Source organism: Cydia splendana, unplaced genomic scaffold, assembly GCF_910591565.1.
Source record: "Cydia splendana unplaced genomic scaffold, ilCydSple1.2 scaffold_49_ctg1, whole genome shotgun sequence".
NCBI classification, from domain to species: Eukaryota; Metazoa; Arthropoda; class Insecta; order Lepidoptera; family Tortricidae; genus Cydia; species Cydia splendana.
Genome location: NW_026946892.1, coordinates 680,789 through 702,326, shown reverse-complemented (window position 1 = coordinate 702,326; position 21,538 = coordinate 680,789). Strand labels below are relative to the sequence as shown.

The window sequence follows — 21,538 nt, the reverse complement described above, 5'->3', positions numbered from 1 at the left end:
AGAGTAATTGTATTGTATGACGTTATTTTTCCTCCGACTCCGTTGATATGAGTCATCTTTGGTATCATGTGTCCGCGAGATATTAGTGCCGCGTCGTTCGTTATTGCGCTTAGACTCGCGCCTGTGTCAATATGCCATCTGTGCGTTGTACCGTTTATCGCAAATTGAACTGAATTCATATGGCTATAAGTTAGGATATAGTTGTTATTCACGAAAAAATTGTAACAGCTGAGGCTGAGCTTTCATCTGGTGTATTTTGTATCGCCGTATTAACTTGATATCGTCCGTTAGGTATATTTTGACGAGGACGTTGGTAATTTGTATATGTACGCGTATTATAGTTTTTCGCGGTTCGTATAGGTCGAGTGTCTTTCATCTGGGTGTGCACCCTTGGTGGCTTGTTTGACGTATTACCGCTAGTAGGGCGTGTACGCTGTGGGTATTTACCCACTGGTTTATTATTGTAATTAGACCTGTATTGTCTGTGGTTATTATACCCTTTGTTACGGAAGTACAAAACTTGCTCCGGAGCGGCCGTAGATGATATGGACACCTCTTGGTCCTTTGCACCTTGTATGGCATCTTTTAGCGAGGTGTATCCTCGCGAAGCTATAATGGTACTTAGTTTGTCATTTCGCAGGCCTTCCGCGAATTTATTTATTGCCATTTTTTCATTGAACGATTTAAGACCGTATATTATGCCTCTGGTTTCCCATTGGCCTGTGTTACTGTGAGGTTTACAAATAATTCCTCTAACTCTTGTCCGTATCGCTCGATTGACCTATTTCCCGGTTTTGCCGTAAATAGCTTGGTTTGTATTGCAGTTGCCGATTTAGTCGGTAAAAGACGGAGTTTCATCTCATCAACTAAATCGCTTACACTGGTATGTTTTTCGGATATTCTAAGTTTAGCACTTTGTGTTAATCGAGTCTTAATAATGAAATTCACCAATAATTGTGAATCTGAATCTTTTATCATCGTAGAGTATAACTCTATGGCGTCTATAAGTTGTCTAGTCACGGCCTCTGAACCGTCCATAGCTGGTAGCAATGCTACTGCTGTTTTCAGGTTAAAGCTGTCATTTGACGTCATTGTGACCTGATCTTTGTTGTCTTGCTCGTATTGAGTTATAATTTTACTGTAAATTTCTTCTATTTTTGGACAATAAGACTGGATTAACTCGCTGTCCTGTATAGAAATTTCAGATTTTTCTAATTTAGAACTATATAGGTCTATATATTCTTCGTACTGATTATATAATAGTTTTACTTGCTGGAGTTTACCTTGACCATTAGCCTCTTTTAGGCGTTTTGGTACTAATTTTCTAATATCTTCCTGTAGTGATTTTAATTGGTCATATAACTTTTGAATATTGGTCATAATATTCTTATGAATTTAGATGGTACGGAAATATTCACATTGCATACAACAATAATTGAAATTGGTTTAACACAGTTATGCTTAAATTGTATCTCTTAACATCGTATGGTCGTTGTTGGGCACTGGGGGGATAGTAGCGACGGCTCTGGTGCTGGTGACGCGCTGCAGGTGCTGGGTAGTGGCGGTGGGGCTGATGCTCTTCCTAGACGCTCTGCTCTGCCTTGTTGGTGTTGCGCATTATCGTGGCTACTGCTTGTCGCTCAATTTTGCTTGTTAGACACTAGTAGGTATATATTGGGCACTCTACCCCACTCCCCTCCGCTCCCCTCCGCTCCGCTCTGCTCCGCTCCGGTCCGTGAGGTACCTTGCCCAATATTCCGATCCGTGGGACAGCTTGCCCAATGTATACAAATGATTGGATGTAGTTGAACGAAGCCGTTACAAACGTTGCAGCCCACATCGTTGAAATTGTAATGCGTTCAATTGGATCGTCATTCAGTTTATACACCGCTAACGTTTGAAACTCACCTTGTTAATTTCGAGATCGATCGGTCGGTCGATCGGTTACTTATTATATAAAAACACATCATCGAACGGAACGCGTTTCACTTCTTAATTATCGAACGAGACTCCGTTCCGTTCTTCCGTTCACAATCGCGTTTCGCGTTTTTAACGCTCAATTGCCTACTTGTGATAGAAAACAGACTATCGATAGGAACGCGTTTCACTTCTTAATTATCGATCGAGACTCCGTTCCGTAATGCGTTCAACTTGATCGACATTCGGTTATTTAAAATATATAATGAATTATTTGAATATATACTCTAAAGCTTATGAAAGTATACTATTCGCATATTGCCTTTCAAATTTGTTGCACGTGGCTATTGGTAACATGAAGTTTGTAAAACAACCTCACAGATTGCAGTTGGATATCGTTTTTTCTTCGCCCAATAAACACTATTTTCGTCATGGTTCTCTTTTCCCTGATACTATTCCCTGTATAATATGTGGTCCGTCTAACTGAGGAAAAACTAATTTAATTGTTGGTTTGCTGCTACATGAACAAGGTCTCCGCTTTCAAAATGTTTATGTATACTCGAAAACCTTATTCCAGCCTATGTATCAATTTCTAGAGCAAGTTTTAAAGCTGGTTCCATCAGTTTCATTTCAAAAATATAGTGAAAATGATGAAGTACTAAGTCCTCACATAGCTAACATTAATTCAATCATGATGTTTGATGATGTTGCATGTGAAAATCAAAATAATATACGTGATTACTTTGCAATGGGAAGACATAAAAATATAGATAGCTTCTATCTGAATCAAACGTATAGTAAAATACCTAAACAATTAATAAGAGATAATGCTAACTTAATCATTCTTTTTAAACAAGATGATATTAATTTGAAGCATGTTTATGATGAACATGTTGGAAGTGATATGTCATGGTCACAATTTCGTGAAATGTGCGGACAAGTATGGAACATGGCGTTCGATTACTTAGCTATAAATAAAGATTGTAATAGAAATTCTGGATGTTATAGGAAAGGTTTTGATACATTTATCATGCTTGATTAACTGGATACATAAAGCACAGTATTTATATTAAAAACTTATTACTTAAAATGGAGCCGACTAGTTTGGACATGAAACATAAAATTAACGAGGTGAAATTATTTAAACAAAAAGTACTCCAATCTGCTGAAGCAGTAAGAAAAAAAGTTAAGCTGATTCGGGATGTTAAATCAAACGATAATATGATGTTGGAAGCAATGTTGAAACCAATCACAGATCCACTTAGTGAAATGGTAAAAAATAAAAATAATAACAATGATAACAATCTAAACATTAGTGACACAGATTTTGATAAAGATAGGTTTAAATGGAACAAGTCAGTAAAAACATTGAAATATAGTCCTTCTGAAGATGGAATGAAAGAAAGTTTAGATAATAAAACATTACTGAGAAAATCATCTGAATCCGAATCAAATTATAGTGAAAATGAATTAAATGACAACGATTCTATATCACATGAAAGTGTTGACCAAAATGATTCTGACACAACAAATAATGCTTCATTTAGAACGTCAGACTCGTATGCTTCTCCTCGTGAAGATCCCGCTTGGCAAAAACAATATTTTAACTGTTTACGCCAAGTGTAAGCATCTTTCACATGTGCCGTGTGCAATAATCGCAGGCCAATTCCCTAGAGTCTAAAGCGTTACTTAAATGGTATGTCACTACATTCGTTATGGTAAAACTTCATATCAATGGATTTTATTTCCGGCAGGCCGATTTAGAGCGTTGCAGCGAACGCACGTAGGTTGCATTACTGCCGGGTTTGACGCTAGACTTGGGGCAGCCATTGACCACGCCGCGTGTGTTTCAGTGTATAGTTAATTCTAAGAATAGTAACCGTCGTATCACGATTGTCGCGCATCAGGCGTAAGTGTACGAACGAATTAAGTGTAGGTTAACGTAGATTATACGCGTATGTGAAAATACTGAGTTTCTTTCCATCGCCACACCTACCCGAAACACCCAAAAGCCGTAGCGGCCAGGGTCCTCATCAGCATCACAGCAGGCTTAGGAAGGCCTAGCTCCTACAGGGACCGCGAGACGCCAGAGGCGCTCCTCTCCAGCAAACGAGCACCAAATAAAGAGAAGTATCAGGGCGTGATTCGGGAATCCGGGGCTGCCCGCCTAGTGACGTAGACATTTTGGTGTTCCCATCAGAGGGGAAGAATCAGCACGATATTATTGAAAGCCATCGTCATCAACGCGAGCATCGCAGCGGTACATCGCAACGGTTGCGTAATCATCGCTTCAAAGTAGTCATCGTGTCAGCATTATTTCATTTTTGCCGTTAAATTCAGTGGAAACTGAGCCCGGTGCGGTTAGGCATAGTGCGGAAAAATCAATCGTAATAAAAGGTGAAAGCGTCGGCCGCCATTTTCTTGCGTAGGCGACGGACGGGGACCGTACAGTGCGGAGTGCGGCCATCTTTAGCATAAGGACATTTCCGGTTCGCGGCAAACGTCAGTTGGGACATTTAGGTTAGAATTATCTGTCAACGTCAAGTGTCGCCAATAGATTAATTAGGTTATCATCAATATAAAATTCAACTTTAAAGTAAAGCCAAAGCCACTAACCTGTTAATCAAATAGTGTCACAAATTAGTGTCTTTCATTAATCGTAAAGTAAATTCACGTCATGTCATTAAAGGCAATCAAGGTGCAGCTGCGCACCAAGTACCAGATGTTGACCGACTATGCTGGCACGGTCACATCACGGCCGGACAGCATGGCCGCGTCGGTGGCGAAGCGGCACTTTGATCATATTTATACCGAGTACGTCAAGGTGCACGAGTCACTGCTGGCCTACAAGGTGAGCTCTCCGAGGAGGAACGGCTCCAATACCAGGAGTGTTTTAGTGAGGTGAACCGGCTGCTGATCCAGCTAGACTAGCTAGGCTGGAGAGGCTGGCCAGTCACACACACCCCGTGGACAGGCAGCACATAGGGGTAAATTCATGATCTACGGGGCCAAAATTATTTTTGCGGGTTTTTGTATCTTTTAACGTTTTACGAAGTTGAAACAACTGTTTCATGATATTTTTTTTTAATTTATAGGGTAATTTTTTCAAAATTCTACTGATATGTAAAATTTCGACATCTGCACAAAAGAGGAAAAAATTAAAAATGTAGTAAAATGTGTATAATAATTTATTACTGAAATAAAATCAGTTACCATATTAAGCTACAGTCTCTGCTATGATGTTTTCTTCTTCGCTTCCGGAAGAGCACTCTGGGTTCGGATCGGCAGGCAATAGCAATTCTATCGTCTCTGGCAGGAAAGTACTGTGCTTTCTTTTTTTTACTTTTCTCCTGCAGCTCAGTAAGGGGTCGGAACTCAAAAGTAAGCGATTAAAAATATCCGTGTTGCAGCTTTCTTTCGTAAACTTCCTTGCGAAATCAAGTCGATAAGATCGGAAATGCTTGTTACGCGCTTCTGCAGCTTCTTCAGTGAGCTGTCCAATAGGTAGTAACGCATTTTTTTATAATTAGAGCACCATGGACTAGTATCTTATGCATCGTGGGCGTCATGGGATGCCATCCGTATAATTTGACATATAGTTCTCCTGTTTCCTTTGTGTTACTGTCGTATTTTTGAGTTTTTTGAGTCAATTTTGTGGCAGCTTGATATCGTCTCTAAAATTACTTTTAATCTATATATCAGCTCGTAACTGATTCCAGTTATATCTGATGCTAATTTTGGATCATCAAGAAACCTTCTGCTGGTGTTTCCATCATTCGTGTTGCCGAAATTTGCCTTTGGCATATCTACAAACAACGGACTTTCAGCAACGGGAATCGCGAAAGAGCCTTCTAGCCAAGAATTATTGTTTTTTATGAATCTGTCTTCTTTATACTGAGCTTTACTCCATCTAGTCTTAAATTCTGACTTGAAATAAGCAAAATTGCTTTTAAATAATTCTATTTGCTCATTAGTGCAGCCTTCACTAGAAAAAAGTTGATCTCTTAAGGAACACAGTTTTTCTTCCAATGTAGGTAAATTTTTACTTTTGAAGAGATAAAATATGTGTTTTCTAGTCACGATCTTCATTTCTGACGTATTTGGTACATCTAAAACAAATAAACATGTCGATTAAACTCAATACAAAAAAAAGTTAATTTTTAAGTAAAATGGCGGATTATTTTTAAAGTATAAAAATTATGATTTGGCGGAAGCATGCGGAAAGTTTTTTTTTAAATTATAATAACCAAAACAATAGACTATAACATGTCGTTAACAATTCTGCTCGATCTCACCCTATTGTATTACTTATTAACGAGTGAAGTTTTTTTTTTTGCGAAAAATGACGCTCAAAAACAGTCTCTCTTTCAGAGCATTAACCTAGCCTCAAAAACAAATAAATAAAGCATATTTTTATTTCTGCTTATAAATTACTAACCTGCTGTTTCAGAATCCATGATTTTTTTTCACTCTTGATCTCTTAAAAACAATAAACCACACCGTCAAAGTTTTGCTTTTCTAAGAGCGCCGAGAACAAGTAACATACACGAAGTGACACGATCAAATTCCGACTGACGTGAAACGAATTAGAAAGTGCATACGAGGGTGGGAGGGGTTGTTATCTAGCCGCTAAAGGGTCCTCTACCGCAGGTAGCTGTTATCGCAGAGGTATTTATTGTTTTGATAAATCGACTTTTGGCCGCGTAGATCGTGAATTTACCCCTTAGTGGGCAGGTAAGGTCAAACTGCCCTCTGTGCAGCTGCCCACCTTCAGTGGCAACCTGCCAGAGTGGCTGTCATTTTATGATCTCCTTATGTCACTGGTAGATAGTAGGGATATATCCGACGCGGAGAAGCACTACTACCTCCGGTCGTCATTGCAAGGGGAAGCGCTGTCAATTATACAGCACCTTCCGATGGACGGACCGAACTACGCGGTAGCTTTGCAGTTATTGCAGGCGCGGTATCAGAATAACCGGCTGCTTTTAGATACATTCATAAGCAGGATCATGAACCTGCCTTCAGTGTCGCACTGGAGTGCAGGCTCACGCTCAACCTTTTATGACCCGCTCAGGGAGTCAGTCCAGGCGCTTGAGAAGCTCAAGCAGCCAATCACGGAGTGGTCATACTTATTGGTTTTTATAATTTTGCAGAAGCTACCGAACAGAATCAGGACCTTATATGAGGAGAGGTATGGTGGCAATCCGGAGGTGTTGCCCACTCTCTCACAGCTACTGGCGCTGTTGGAGGAGCATTGCCGGGTTCAGCAAGCGGTCTCGCCAGCAGCGGCGGAGCAGCCAGCTGCGCAGCGTGGTTCAGCACCTGCACGAGGAAGAGCTGGGCCGTCGGGTCAAGCTACAAGGAGGCCTGGACCGCCAGCGAGGGTCCTAGCCATCGAACAGGAGACCGATCAGGTGAATCTACCCCCTGTTCTTTGCTCATAATAATAAGTCCTCCTCGCCGTGTCCGACGATGGCGACTCCTCCAAATGTTTTAATTAGGAAGATGGAACGCTCTAATGTGACTTGCGAAGCCAAACTTGGTTTTGAAGATGCGATCGCAAGGTCCGCAGTGGAGCTGGCCGGCTGAGTTGTAGGTGTAGGTATACGAGGGCTTCGGTCGCGTCTTACGGAGATGGCGCTTAGCATCTAGGTCTTCTAAACGCCGCTGCTCGTATCGTTCTACTGTTTTATAAACAGTTGCGCGCCATTCCGTTCTCTCATACTCTCATCTTCTTCTTTGCTCATACTGCTCGGGTGACCAGCACAGCTTGTACAAATGCCCGAAGTTCCTCAACCTGGCGATTTCGGAGCGGAAGACCTGGGCTAGGAAGTCTGGCGCATGCTTCAGATGCCTGCGCAGTCACTACGCACGCGAGTGCATGCAGCGCAACTGGTGCGCAGTGTTAGTCGTCCGCACACAACTCACTGCTGTGCGATGGTGGCATTGGTGGCGCAGCGAGGAGAGCCCCACCCATGGCAGTTGAAGCAGCTGTCCATCGGGTAAGGGCCATGCCGCTTGCCACGCCAAGCACGTCGAGAGCAGTCGCGCTGCCGGAGCGGTGGCCATCTCCCCAGCGACCGACTACGTCTCCGCCAAGGGCTGCGAAGCCGCAGTCCCCCAAGCCGTCAGTATCAGACTAACCCCAAAGGAGGGAGACAGGGTCACCTCATAGTGCGCTTCAGCCGGCTCAGCTGATTCCCACTGGTCACATACCGAGGGCTAAGGTAGGCGCGCGCGTTCAAGCGGCGCAGCAGTCATTCCACTCATTGCGCTTCGGGACTCGGAGCAGTCCTGAGCCTCAACAATGAGATCAGGCCACTGTTGGTGCACCGGAGGAAAGACTACGAATGGCGCCAATTCGTGTCTCTCCTACAGCTGTGATCATGGTCAGATCAGGCAATGGAACTTATGTTAAGGCTAGGGCTTTACTTGACTCGGGAGCGGGGTGCTCTGTAGTGAAGAAATCATTTGTAGAAAGGTTCAAAGTACACCAACAGTTTACGGGGAATAATATTTTTGGAGTAGGTGACATAAAGGTGAATGTGCCAGGCACGCTTGCTAAGCTTGTATTCAAACCATTCGGGAAAACAGTACCTATCATTAGTGTAGTAGCTACAGTCATGTACAAGGTTACGGGGAACATACCTTATTATGATACTGAGATCAAGGCTCACTTGGATTCATCAAAACTTGAATTAGCTGACCCTGCCTTAGATAAAGCGCAGGATGTGGACATCATTCTAGGAACGGATGTGCTCAATTATATATACACTGGTTCAAAGATACTCACTAACATTCCAGGTGTTGAGGCGTACGGCACCTGCTTCGGTCACGTGCTGATGGGGGCAATTTGGAATTACCCATCATCATCAACAATACCGACCGCCGGGACATCAGTAGAGGACTACGGCGTCCATGCTACTCGGCTCGAGGACGTCCTAGAAAAGTTTTGGAGAGTGGAGCAGCCCCCCGAGGAGCGGCCGCAACACCCAGAACACCTCGAATGTGAAAGGTTGTATACCTCCACTACTCAACGTTTAGATAATGGTCAATTCATGGTGCGGCTGCCGCTGCTGGCAGACCGACCCAAGCTGGGCGAGTCTAGGGTTCTAACCATGCGTAGACTGATTTCTTTGGAGGCCAGGCTGGCCAAGAATCCAGTATTTGCTGAAAAATATAAAGAATTCATGAGGGACTATGAGGCACTTGGTCATATGTCCAAATCAGACTTTGATTTCGAGAGCGAGCACTATGTAATACCCCACCACGGAATTTTCAAAAAGGGATCCGAAAAGATACGCGTTGTATATAACGCTGCAGCTAAATCAAGCACCGGAGTATCTCTCAATCAATACCTTCACTCAGGCAAACCGCTTCAAAATGATATTACTCAAATATTGTTAAATTTCAGACGTCATCAAGTTGTCTTCACGACCGACATCAGAATGATGTTCCGGCAGACGTGGATACACCCCAGCGATAGGCGCTATCAGCTGATTCTGTGGCGCGAGGATCCGTCGCGTCGCAGGATGTACAGGCATATGAATTAAATACCAATACATACGGACTACGCTCCAGTCCTTTCGTCGCGATAAGGACCTTACTTCGATTAGCTGATGACTGGGAAGCCCAGCATCCAGACTCGCCGGCTGCTCATATCATGCGCAGAGATGTATATGTTGACGACATCCTCACTGGGGCTGATTCAATCACAGAGGCCCAAGAGCTCAAATCAGAACTCATAGAACTCATGCGCAGCGCTGGATATGAGTTACGCAAATGGTCGTCTAACTGCCGAGAATTATTACAGGATCTTCCGCAGGAGCACTGTGAGATGCCTCGTCAGTTTGACTCTGACGACAAGAGTTTCATAAAGGTATTAGGGATACAGTGGAACCCCACGTCAGATTCCATGTCGTATCAACTCAACATTAAAACCAACCTTAAACAGCAGCCTGACGCATTTTTTACTTTTGATTACTGATTCGGGTAGGTAATAGCTTAAAAAGATCCCTAATTCAATAAAAAAAAACCGGTGGTTTTTATATGCACACTGCTCGTTACCAATGGTGCTACGTGGTCCTTATATGGCCACTGCCTTGTTAGCCATGCAGAGTAGCTTTAAGGGCAAGTCATGTGCACATCACATTTACACTTGCGTCACAAAATGCACTAACTGCCAGCACTTTCTTGGCTCGCATGGATGTCGTGGCTCGAAAGATTGACCGTTGAATAAATATTTAATTTAAAAACCAAAGGAAAATATATTACTTTTGTACTATGAGGGTTCATTCATAGTAATGAATCTTACCCTTAAATGTCATGTAAACTCCCTGCAGGGCAGAGGCCACTTATAAACAACTCGAACGTGCCCCAGACGGGTAGAGGGTTCATATGAACCACAAACTTTTATATCGAATATTTTATCAGAAAACAATAACTAAGGAAAGTTATGACTTTGACTACTACACATACATTATCTACTAATATACCATAAAAATACAAAACAAAATACTTACAGTACTTTTTTTCGGCGTAGCGAACTTATACAGCGGGAGAAACGTACAAAAACTACCATTTGTTGTCGATTTGAACTTGACAACTAAATTGTCAAAGAAATTTGTTTTGACACCTGTCATTTTTTTACTTTCCGATATCACCCACTTAATAGACTTTACGGCAATGACATTTTGCGGTCGTTGTATTTACTCAGCTCGCCAAAAAAAAATCATTTGCTATGTGGTACTTATAGATACACTACCTGCTTAAGGGTTAAGTATTGTAACCTTAGTCCGATAATGAAGCTTATTTTAAAGACTGAGCTCACGGCCCGTCTGGTGGTAAGCAGTCACCGTAGCCTATGGACGCCTGCAATTTCGAGCTGTTACATTCGGGTTGCCGATCGTTGGGACGTAGACCGTGACGTTCGAAAACGAAAAGTCGTATGTGACTGTAACTTCCTATTATGACTAGGGCTTGCAATTCGAATATTCGAATATTCGAATTTGTCGAATATTCGGCCTGTTTTGATATTCGAATATTCGGCCGCTCAGGTTTCGAATATTCGAATATTTTTTATTACTATAAAAAATCTATTTAATCCGCTGCAGTTACAGTTTCTGTGTGTTTTCCGGGTATTTACAGTGAAAGAGTAATGGTAGGTACCCAAATACGAAGGAAATAATATTTTTACTGTATTCCTCTCGATAGACTTCGTGAATACAGTGAAACCTAACCCAATTTGAAAGAAAACGAAATCAAAAAGTATGTTATTTTTACGGTGCATAAGTTTTAAGTTAAAGGGTCATTCTGTTTATTAAGACTAAACCTTGCCCGCACTTATCGCAATTCTCAAATTTGATCATACCAAACCTGCCCAGTGCCCAACTAGGTAATCTAACTATGCACCTTTAGCTGACAAATAATCCAGTAGTCAACTAACTTTTTCCCTTAAATATTCCAATATTATATAATTAAGCCGACCATTAATTAAGGCCTCTGAGTGACTACAAGTTAATTTAAATCAGAAAATAATTACCTACTAAAAAAAATATCTTACATACCTAGGTTTGGTTTAGATGATTAAAGTTATATTATTACACTCAACGGCGCATTTATAATAAAAGTTTTATCTAGAAATATTGAATACGTCTTATTTTGGCGTTTTACTTGTTTTTTATAAATGTGGGCATCTCATAGTAGGATGATAAAATCTAGTCAATTAAGTGGATTTCTGCAAAATATCATTAGTTTTAGCAATATGTGAAATAAGCTTTTGAATAAAACGATAATAAACCGATTTCTCGTTCTTTTTCTTATTTTTTATAATATTCGAATAATTATTCGAATATTCGAATATGTCGTCAGAAAAAGTCGAATATTCGAATACCTGAAAGTTTCGAATATTTGCAAGCCCTAATCGAGAGTCTGAAAGCCTGGCAACGTGTCCAGCCCATCTCCATTTTTGAGTTTTGGCATGCTTTAAAGCGTCTATTAATTTTGTTATTGCTCTTATATTTATGTGCGGTATTTTTTGCACTCTTCTAATGTTTGTTAGGCTTCTTTCCATTGCTCTTTGACATGTAATTATTTTTGATTTTATTTTTGTAGTAAGCACCCAGGTTGGACTAGCATACGTCAATGAAGGCAAAATGCACATATCCATAACTTGTTTTTTTACTGTCATGTCCATATTACTTTTTAAAATTTCTTTTAGGCTCCAGAACTTATTCCAAGCAATTTTTATTCTACGGTCAACTTCCTGTTCATGCCGTTCACTGTTGAAAGATATCTGTTTGCCTAGGTAAGTAAAACTGTCGACATACTCCAGAGGTGTGTTGTCGACTGTTATAGCCTTTTGTATGCTGTTGGTCATAAGCTTGGTTTTTAGGAAGTTCATTTTTAAACCTACTTTGGCACTAGCTTCGTGTAAAGTCTGTATCATGTGTTCCAGTTGGACTCCTTTTTCTGAAAATAATATTAAATCGTCGGCGAATCTCAGGTGGTTTAGATAATTACCATTTATATTTATCCCTAACTTTTTCCAATTAATGCTGCTTAATACGGTCTCAAGTACGGCTAGAAATAACTTTGGAGACAGCGGGTCGCCTTGCCTAACACCTCTCTTTATTGGTATGTATTGCCCAAGTTTGTCTAATTGAACTTTACTAGTGCTATTTTCATAAATATGTTTTATTATTTTTATATATGCTGGTTCTATATTGCACTGACTCAGAGCTTTCCATATAGATGTATGTGATATTGTGTCGAATGCTTTTGCATAGTCTATAAATGCTGTATATAAAGGTTGACGGTGTTCCTGATATTTTTCAATAAGCTGTTCCAGAGTGTGGATGTGATCCATAGTTGAGTAACCGCTCCTGAATCCGGCTTGTTCGCAAGGTTGATGTTTGTCAATTTTTTCACTTATTCGGGATAATATGATTGATGAGAATAGTTTATATATGCAAGACATCAGACTGATGGGCCTATAGTTTCCTATGTCCTTTGGGTCTCCTTTTTTGTATAGCAGAATTATATTTGACTGTGCCCATTCTTTAGGTGTAATTCCAGTTTTTAAAATAAGGTTAAATAGGTGTGCCAATGGTGTAGCTATCAAAGAAGCGGCAGTCTTTAGCATTTCATTAGTGATATTATCGGGCCCTGGACTTTTGCCAGTCTTTAAGTTTTTGATGTGGTTCAGTATAGCTATTTCGTCTATTACTGGGACTTCACTGGTACTTATGTTTGGTAAGTCTATTTGTGGTGTTTCTGGGTCTTGACAGCTGTATAAATTTTTATAGTAGGTTGTAGCTATTTCCAGTATTTGATCTCGAGATTGTGCAGTTTTTTCTGATCTTTGTAGTTCTTGTATCCAATTTTTATGTGTTCTAAGTTCTTTATAGGCTTTTTTCAAACTACCAGCTGCATGAAGGTGGCTTTCTATTTTTAACTCTCTGTGTTTTTTATAATCTTCTTTTATGCTTTTACTGACTTTTTTGTAGATATAACTTAGCTCAGATCTTGTCTCCTTTGTTCTGGGTTTTATGCTCTGTAGTTCAGTTCTCTTTATTATTAGTTGCCTTGTAGCTTCTGATAGTATACTTTTGGGATTAGTGTTGGTATTTTTCTGAGAGTGCCTTATAGAGGTTTGGATACAGCTGATCAGTTTGTCGTGGAATATTTGTGTTGAATCCTCTTGTGTTAGGGTCATCAGCGGTCCTCTCTGTTCTTCAAGGCAGGTTAAGTAGTCTTGTATTTCAGTTTCAGTCTGTAAGCTATTTTCAATTTTTTTTCTATAGTTGTGTCTGCTTTTTTTTGGCTGATTAAGTATCCATGTTGCTCTTACAAATCGGTGGTCAGATGAAAACTTAACACTGTTGAGTATTTCAATATTGTTTATATTTTTCTTATGGTTTGTTAGGATAAAATCAACTTCATTTTTTATGGAGCTATCAGGTGAGATCCATGTCCATCTACGATTCTGATTTTTCATGAAATATGTGTTCATAATATTTAATTTTTTTTCATAGCAATAGTCTATTAGTAGTTCGCCTCGTTGGTTCCGTGAGCCGTAGCCATGCTTTCCCATAATCAGGTATTCCTCTGGTCTAGGCTGTCCAATTTTGGCATTGAAATCACCCATAATGATCACTTGCTTGTCTGCCTGATCATATGCTTTGTTGACAGTTTCGTAGAAAATCTTTATTTGTTCATCGGAGGCATTTTCAGTTGGGGCATAGACCTGAATAATAGAAAGTTTGAGATTGTTAATCAACATTCTTAATAGAGCTACTCTTTCTGATAGTCCCTGAAAGCTTACTATGTTGCCTTTCAAATATTTCTTTATTATAAATCCTACTCCATAGAGTCCTGGTGTCTGGCCTGTGTAACAGAATATAAACTCACTGTGTTCTTCAATCTCAGTGCCTAGTCGACGGACTTCTGATAAGCCTATAATGTCATATTTTATAATTTTTAGCGCTTCAGAAAGTTCTAGCAATCTCTCGTATGTCCTAAGTGTCCTGACATTGTATGTTCCTATATGGAGTAAATTTTGCTTTTTGTTTCGAGTAGTGTTCTTAGTAGATGGTTTGGAAGTCTTACTTGTTTGGGTAAGTGTCCTTGGAGGGTGGCGGTCTAGCTCTCCCTCGGTGACCAACCGTGGTGGGAGGCGGAGAGGGGTTCTAGTTATAAGTTTTTTCGTTCGCTGTTGTTGTTATACACTGGTGTTGGCAGTTTTTGCGCTGGTGTTAGCGGCATCTGCACTGGTGGTGGTCTTTGTGCTGATGTTGTGCTAGCTGCGTTGGCTGGGGCTGATCCAATAGGTGATGTCATGTAGTCTGTGATTGTGTATTTGTTTTTCTTGGGGGCTTGCGGGTTGACGCTTAGTGTATCGGGAACATTAATTTCATTCTCTTTGTCAGAACTCTGGCTTGGAGGCCTTGGAGGTGAGTATACGGAGTTAATATTTCGTTTCTTCAGGTTGTGTTCTGTATTGTTATAATGTTTCTCACTACGCTGGCTGGGGTTGTCCTTATTTTTCAATATAATTAGCTTGTCTTGCCTAATAATCACCTTGTTACCCTTTTCACGTTCTTGTTTCGCCTCTTCTTGAAGCCCTTTTCTCTTTTCCAATACTTTTTCTGTGAAATCTTCTTTTATATGCCAATTTGTTCCTTCTAGATTTTTCTTTTTCCATAAAACTTGAATTTTCCTGCTGAGCGTTGTGAATGTGATAATAACCGGCCTGGTTTTGTTTCCCTTCTTGCCTATCCTTCTCACTGCTTCTATATCTATTTCATAGCATTGTACTCGCATCGTGTTGTTAATGAATTGGAGGACGTTTTTTTCTAAATCAAAATAACTTCGTTCGTTTTCCGTTAAGCCGAACAAGATGATATTTCTCTGCCGGAGACGACGTTCTAGGTTTTCTATATGATTTTCTTGGAGTACTAGTTTATTTTCGAGGTCTAATTGTTTTTGTTCGATTGCGACTAATCTGTGGTCTAACTTTTCTATCACTTTTTGCGCGACCGTGTCTCCTAAGCATTTTATTTCATCGCTTTGCTTTTGTTGTTGATCTTGAATCGACTGTAATATCTTTTTCATTTCGTCCATGATTAAAGAAAGATATATCGATCTATAAATATTATCAATTAATTACTAAATTCTTATAAATGTCAAGTTTGTACAATGTCAATGTCTTTGCTCTGTTTTGCCGACAGAGTTCGTTAGTTTGTGCCAATTTTCGTGTAGGTAGCGCTGTCCGGTAAGGGCCCAATTTTGCCTATTAGAAAAAATACATGAATAAATAAAATCGGCGTAGGTTCCGTACTCGTAGTTAATACCGATCGCACGTCGTGGTAGTGGTAAGACATGTGGCCCGTACAAGATGATCAGCGGCCGTTGCGATTGGACGCGAGGCGCCGGGCGCAATTTGAGCGTTTGGTGCATCGGATAATCGCCGAGCTGCCCGAAGTGAAGCGCGCCGCCACCCGGCTGGCCAACGTAAAGTTGGAGCTGGCGCGACAAAGAGACGCGGCGGTGCGACGAATCGTCTCCGCGCACGATGCCCTACGCACCCTTCACCAAGTAAAGTTGAAAAACCTAGAGACTATCGGCGAGAGCCTACCGCAAATCTCATCGTTGCTCGTGGCTAACCAAAATCTCAACGCGATCACGCATTCGCTCAACGTGATGACGGACCAGTTGCAAGAGTTGGTCTCTGGAAAGTTTATTGTGAACGGTTGCAAGCTAAAGTCTACCAACGATGGCACCTTTCGTCGCGAGGTCACCTCTATCGAGGATGTCAAGAGAGAGTTTCGGCGTCTCGGGTTCCTGTGCAACAGCATTAAGGTGGCCGAGTTCTTGGCGCACCTCTCCCCCGACGAGTACGACGAGTTGGTCCGCTATATGACCACGCCGGCGCACGCGGGCGGCATCCACGAACTTTTGCTGATGCAACAGCAATTGCATCGAACCGACATGATGATGGTGATATCGAGCCCGTATCCGTGAGAGAATAAAAAGCATGCGGCGAAGAGGTTAAATGCTGCCCTGAAAAATGATAATTGCCAACTGCCCAGCAGCAACGAATACATGGCGCTAAAGATTGAGCTAATTGCGGGTGTGTCCTCTCGATCGGATCATATTAATATGCAAATTTTCAAAAATATTCTAAGCGGTGACAGACAATGGTCACATTATGACGACGCGCCGTCTCGTTTCGTGGCCGCCGTGGCGGACGCGGGCAATACGGCTCTAGCCGAGGCGCTGAGGCTGCATTACGGGGCACGTGAACCGCTGCTCGTCGACACCAACGCGGTGGACGCAAATACGGCGGCACACGTCAACGCGCTTCTCGACGAGCCTGTGCTGAAAATCGGGCCGGCGGTGGCTAGGCTCACCGAGTTCGGCGGCGTGCTACCGCGCGATTTGTATACCATTTGCCGCGGCTCGTGTGCCCGTGGTACAGCGTTGAATACCTGAATGTACAGGGTGCTGTTCCAAAAATAGTACGTCAAACTGACACTGGAAGTAGGACGCCCTAAGAGCAACCAAACCAGCTTAACATCCTCACCTCCTCAGTAAAACCTCAGTAAAAGTTGCACGCAAAAATAGTACGTCAAAGTGACACTGGAAGTAGGACGCCCTAAGAGGAACCAAACCAGCTTAACATCCTCACCTCTTCAGTAAAACCTCAGTTAAAGTTGCAAGGTTTTTGAGGGGATAAGATGCAGGGTGTTGTCGCCGACGAAGTGATCACGGCCCGTTTGATGCTCCATATACCAGCGAACTACAGGCGGAAGTGCCGGCGGATACTGATGGTGGATGCCGTAGCCATGGCTCGCCGCAAAAATTTCGAGCACGAGGCCGTTACCCATAAGCCGTGCGATGCAATCATTGAGGATTAGCATCTTATTTCACGTGGCCGGTCACCGCCCAGTGTAATTTGTTTGCAAATTCGAGCCCGGCGCTGGTGCCAAACTTGCGGGCGTAGTGCTCCGTCATGCGCGGGTTTGAGTGGCGCAACAGTTGGCGCAAAGCAAAATTCTCTCCATACACAAGACCCTCGTACGCGACCAGGTTACGAAACACCTTGAACCCGACCCCGGGCGGCTTGCGGCGGCCGGTCGCAGTGCGCCACGTTCGGCCAAATTCTTTGAGCGCACTCGTGTACATGGCCGCCAGGTGCCGTGGGTTCCGATCTGACGTCAGGGGCGATATCACGGGCGTTATCACGCGCGCCACGTGCGGCGACATGGTGAAGTTTTACTGGCTTTCCGACACTGGCCCACTTCGCCCAGCAGGCGCCACTGCTCAGTCGTCATGCGCAACAACTCGCTGGGCCGACAGCCGGTGTGTCGGCAACCGTACACTAGCGCCGACGCGAGCGTGGGTGCGGAGCCCGTGAGCGTCTTCAGGGCGCACTCGTACACTCTTCGGGCGTCCGCGGGGTTATCAGGCTTGCTCTGGACCGGCGCCGTGCGCAAACTCTTTACCAGCCCGCCGCTGTCGTCGTACAAGTCTACGCCGGCAGCCAATCGATCCCGGTCACGGTACGCGTCGCGCACACGTTTCAACCATGCGGTGAATAGCCTCTGCTGTATTGGGGTGCACGATTTGGCATATTTCAATTTTTTTTTACAATATCCCTTTGATCGGCCCGCGGCCATATGACTGGTTAGAAACTCGTCAAACTTGAGCGAATGTTTAAAAAACTTTATGAAATATTTCTTGTGCGAATTGCGAGACTTGATGGTGGTGTAAGCGTACGAAGCCATTAGCTTATTCAAACATACGACCCGTATGGTGTCAAGCCGCAGACACATGAGTGTACATATGCCCTTTTTACGCAGCGTTGCAAAAAAATTTATGGCTAGTGGGGATGAGGCGGAGCAAGGATGTCAGAGAACTCGGCACGCTCTCCTCTCACAACCTACCCTATTTCTGTTTTCTGGCCTATGTGCAGCAGATACAGGGGGCTTTACTTTTGCGTGGGCGACCCCCCTTGCGTTTCGGGGCCACCGCGGCCGCCGAACCACGTCCGTCTGTCTTGATCAATCTCGCCAAAGGCACCTCGTCTTCCGGATCAGGGCTATCGATCACTCGAGACGCTCGATTTGAACCATTAGCTCGCGGCGATTGCAGGGTCTTGAACCCGGTTTGCGATCTTGGCACCTGATCTTCCGAATCGGAGCTGTAATTCACTCGAGGCGTTCGATTGGAGCGCTTGGTGCTCTTTGATTCTTGCGCTTCTTCTACAATGGAGTCCTCATATAGGAACACTAGCAAACAAATTAAGTTCGGCCGCTTACGCCGTGAGGAGAATTAGACAATTGACTAATGTTGAAACAGCTCGCCTTGTTTATTATAGTTATTTTCATAGTGTAATGTCATATGGTATTCTGGTTTGGGGCAAAGCAGCTGACATACAGACTATATTTGTCTTACAAAAGAGAGCCATTCGTTCTATATATAATTTAAGAGTGCGTGAATCATTAAGAGAACTTTTCAAAGAAATTAATATTTTAACTGTAGCTTCCCAATACATATATGATAGTATTATTTATGTTGTTAAGAATCTAGACTCCTTCACTAAGAATTCTGATGTCCATAATTATAATACTAGAAATAAAAATAAGCTTGCTATCAAAAAGTTTCGTGTTCGTAAAGTACAAAAGTCATTCGTTGGGCAATGCATTCATTTTTATAACAAGTTACCTGAGGATGCTTTAAGATTACCCTTTCCAGCTCTTAAGAATTACCTAAAAAAGTCATTGATGTTGAAGGCTTATTACAGAGTCGAGGACTACTTGACAGACAAACATGCATGGTCCAAACCAGAAACTGTCATAAGAACAAGTAGCAATTAAAAGCATTGTATTATGTGTAGATTTATAGGTGACTCAGCTCAGGTAAGAAAGTACATCAAATTTTATGAAGGCATCTCATAACAATCAGTCAGATTCATATAATATGTATTCTCATTTCTTTTATTGACTTTATTTTCTTTTCCTTTTGTAAAAATTTGATATGTTTTCTGCAAGAGCTACGTATTTGTATGATTTCATGTACATATATGCTTTTTTTTAAGGCTACAAATATAATGACCACCAAAAAATACTTTGGTACCCTAAATAAAAAAATCATGCTTACCAAAAAAAATTACTGAACACCAAAATAATAAGACGACCGGTTTGGCCTAGTGGGTAGTAACCCTGCCTATGAAGCCGATGGTCCCGGGTTCGAGTCCTGGTAAGGGCATTTATTTGTATGATGATACAGATATTTGTTCCTGAGTCATGGTTGTTTTCTATGTATTTAAGTATTTATATATTATATATATCGTTGTCTGAGTACCCACAACACAAGCTTTCTTAAGCTTACCGTGGGGCTTAGTCAATTTGTGTAAAAATGTCCTTAATATTTATATTTATATTTATATTATATTTATATAAGGCCTAAAATTACAAAAGTACCACCGTTTTAATTACGACTGCACTTCAAATTGTATTCGAATACCAAATATATTGAATGATCACCAAAAATCATTAATGATCACCAAATCTTGAAGACCAAATTAATGCGATATTTTACCTAAATAAACCACTATGATTACCAAAAAATGTATACATATTACCAAATAAAGTAAAATGATGCCAAAATTACTAGCCCCTCCCGCTCAACCCCCCGTACCCCGCACCGCATACCTACCTAACCTAACCTACTCTTCTAGTAGCATACTGAAATGCTACTAGAAAAGTGGGTTAGGTTAGGTTTGAACTGCGACCCATACAGAAAAGAAATGCTACTAGAAAAGTGGGTTAGGTTAGGTTTGAACTGCGACCCTTACAGAAACGAAATGCTACTAGAAAAGTGGGTTAGGTTAGGTTTGAACTGCAACCCATACAGAAACGAAATGCTACTAGAAAAGTGGGTTAGGTTAGGTTAGAAAAAGATGACGAAGTGGATTAATTAATTTAATAGGATAACGATATATTAAATATTTGCACATTTTTAATTAAAATGTGGTTACAATTTTGGTGGTCATTTACTATTTTTGGGTTTACAATGATTATTTTGGAGTCATTTGCTTTAATACGATAGAAAGATTTAAAAATTTGGTTAGAATTTTACATTAAAATGGAGTTCTAATTTTGGTGGTCATTTACTATTTTTGGGTTTACAATGATTATTTTGGTGTCATTTTATTTAATAGGATAGCAAGATGTAAAAATTTGGTTATCATTTCACATTAAAATGGGGTTTGAAATTTGGTAATCATTTACAATTTTTGGGTTAATAATTATTAATTTGGTGTCATTTCCTTTAATAGGATAGTAAAATGTGATAAAATTGGTAATCATTTCACATTAAAATGGTGTTATAATTTTGGTGATCGTTTATTATTTTAGGGTGGTAAAGTAGATTTTTTTGGTATTAAATTTTATTAAATCTGGTGATAAATAGCAGCCTTTTTTTAATCATATTTCTATAAAGTTATATACTTACTGAGTATAATTGCATGAATTATATAGTAATTTAAATTGTATTTTTCTTATTTACTCGTAATGCATGTTAATTATAAGATGTAATAATGTTTTGAAAAAATGTGTCCCGCCGAGTTTGTTGCCGGTCCCATATTGGGATACCCTCCTCCAATTGAGGGGGGATTTAAATCTTCTCGAGGCAGAGGTGTAGGGTTGGAGCCGGTATAGCTTTATTTGACGTTCATAAGCGCATTGTAATATGCCTACTTGAATAAACTATTTTTTATCTTCTTATCTTTATCTTTATCAGAATAGTCAGATCGCGTTTGCGCTCGGCCAGTAGTTGCGGGGACAGGTTGTTTCTTTTTGGAGGGGTCACAAACGGATTGCCACTCAGCGGGTGCTTCGGGTTGCCCGTCTGCGGGGTATAGGCAGACTTGGCGAACGAGTAAAATGTGTCCCGGCACACATCCGTCTTGGTTTCGCGCATTCCAGCTATTATGTCGGGCTTGAGGGTCATCTTTTTGGCGTAACGCATGAGAGTTTCACAATTGCGCAGAAACTGCGACATTGAATTGATGTAAAACAATCTAATCTTGTCAATCACCTGTTTCTCAAAACTT

The 21,538-nt window shown here is 41.4% G+C and overlaps 1 protein-coding gene and 1 long non-coding RNA gene across 2 annotated transcripts in view; one reads left to right on the top strand and one right to left on the bottom strand.

The window, feature by feature from the left end:
- Positions 1 to 21,538, top strand: part of LOC134805704 (uncharacterized) — a 364,302-nt gene that overhangs the window by 235,276 nt on the left and 107,488 nt on the right. The gene's annotated exons all lie outside the window — the stretch shown is intronic.
- Positions 11,892 to 15,590, bottom strand: LOC134805699 (uncharacterized). The gene is made up of 2 exons (XM_063778952.1): positions 14,527 to 15,590; positions 11,892 to 14,164 (listed from the first exon to the last, which is right to left on the bottom strand). The coding sequence occupies exon 1, from the start codon at positions 15,538 to 15,540 to the stop codon at positions 14,611 to 14,613; it is 930 nt and encodes a 309-aa protein (XP_063635022.1). The 5' UTR covers positions 15,541 to 15,590; the 3' UTR covers positions 11,892 to 14,164; positions 14,527 to 14,610.

Coding starts and splice junctions, on each gene's coding strand:
- LOC134805699 (XM_063778952.1), bottom strand. CDS start 15,540: ATGGACGAAATGAAAAAGATATTACAGTCGATTCAAGATCAACAACAA.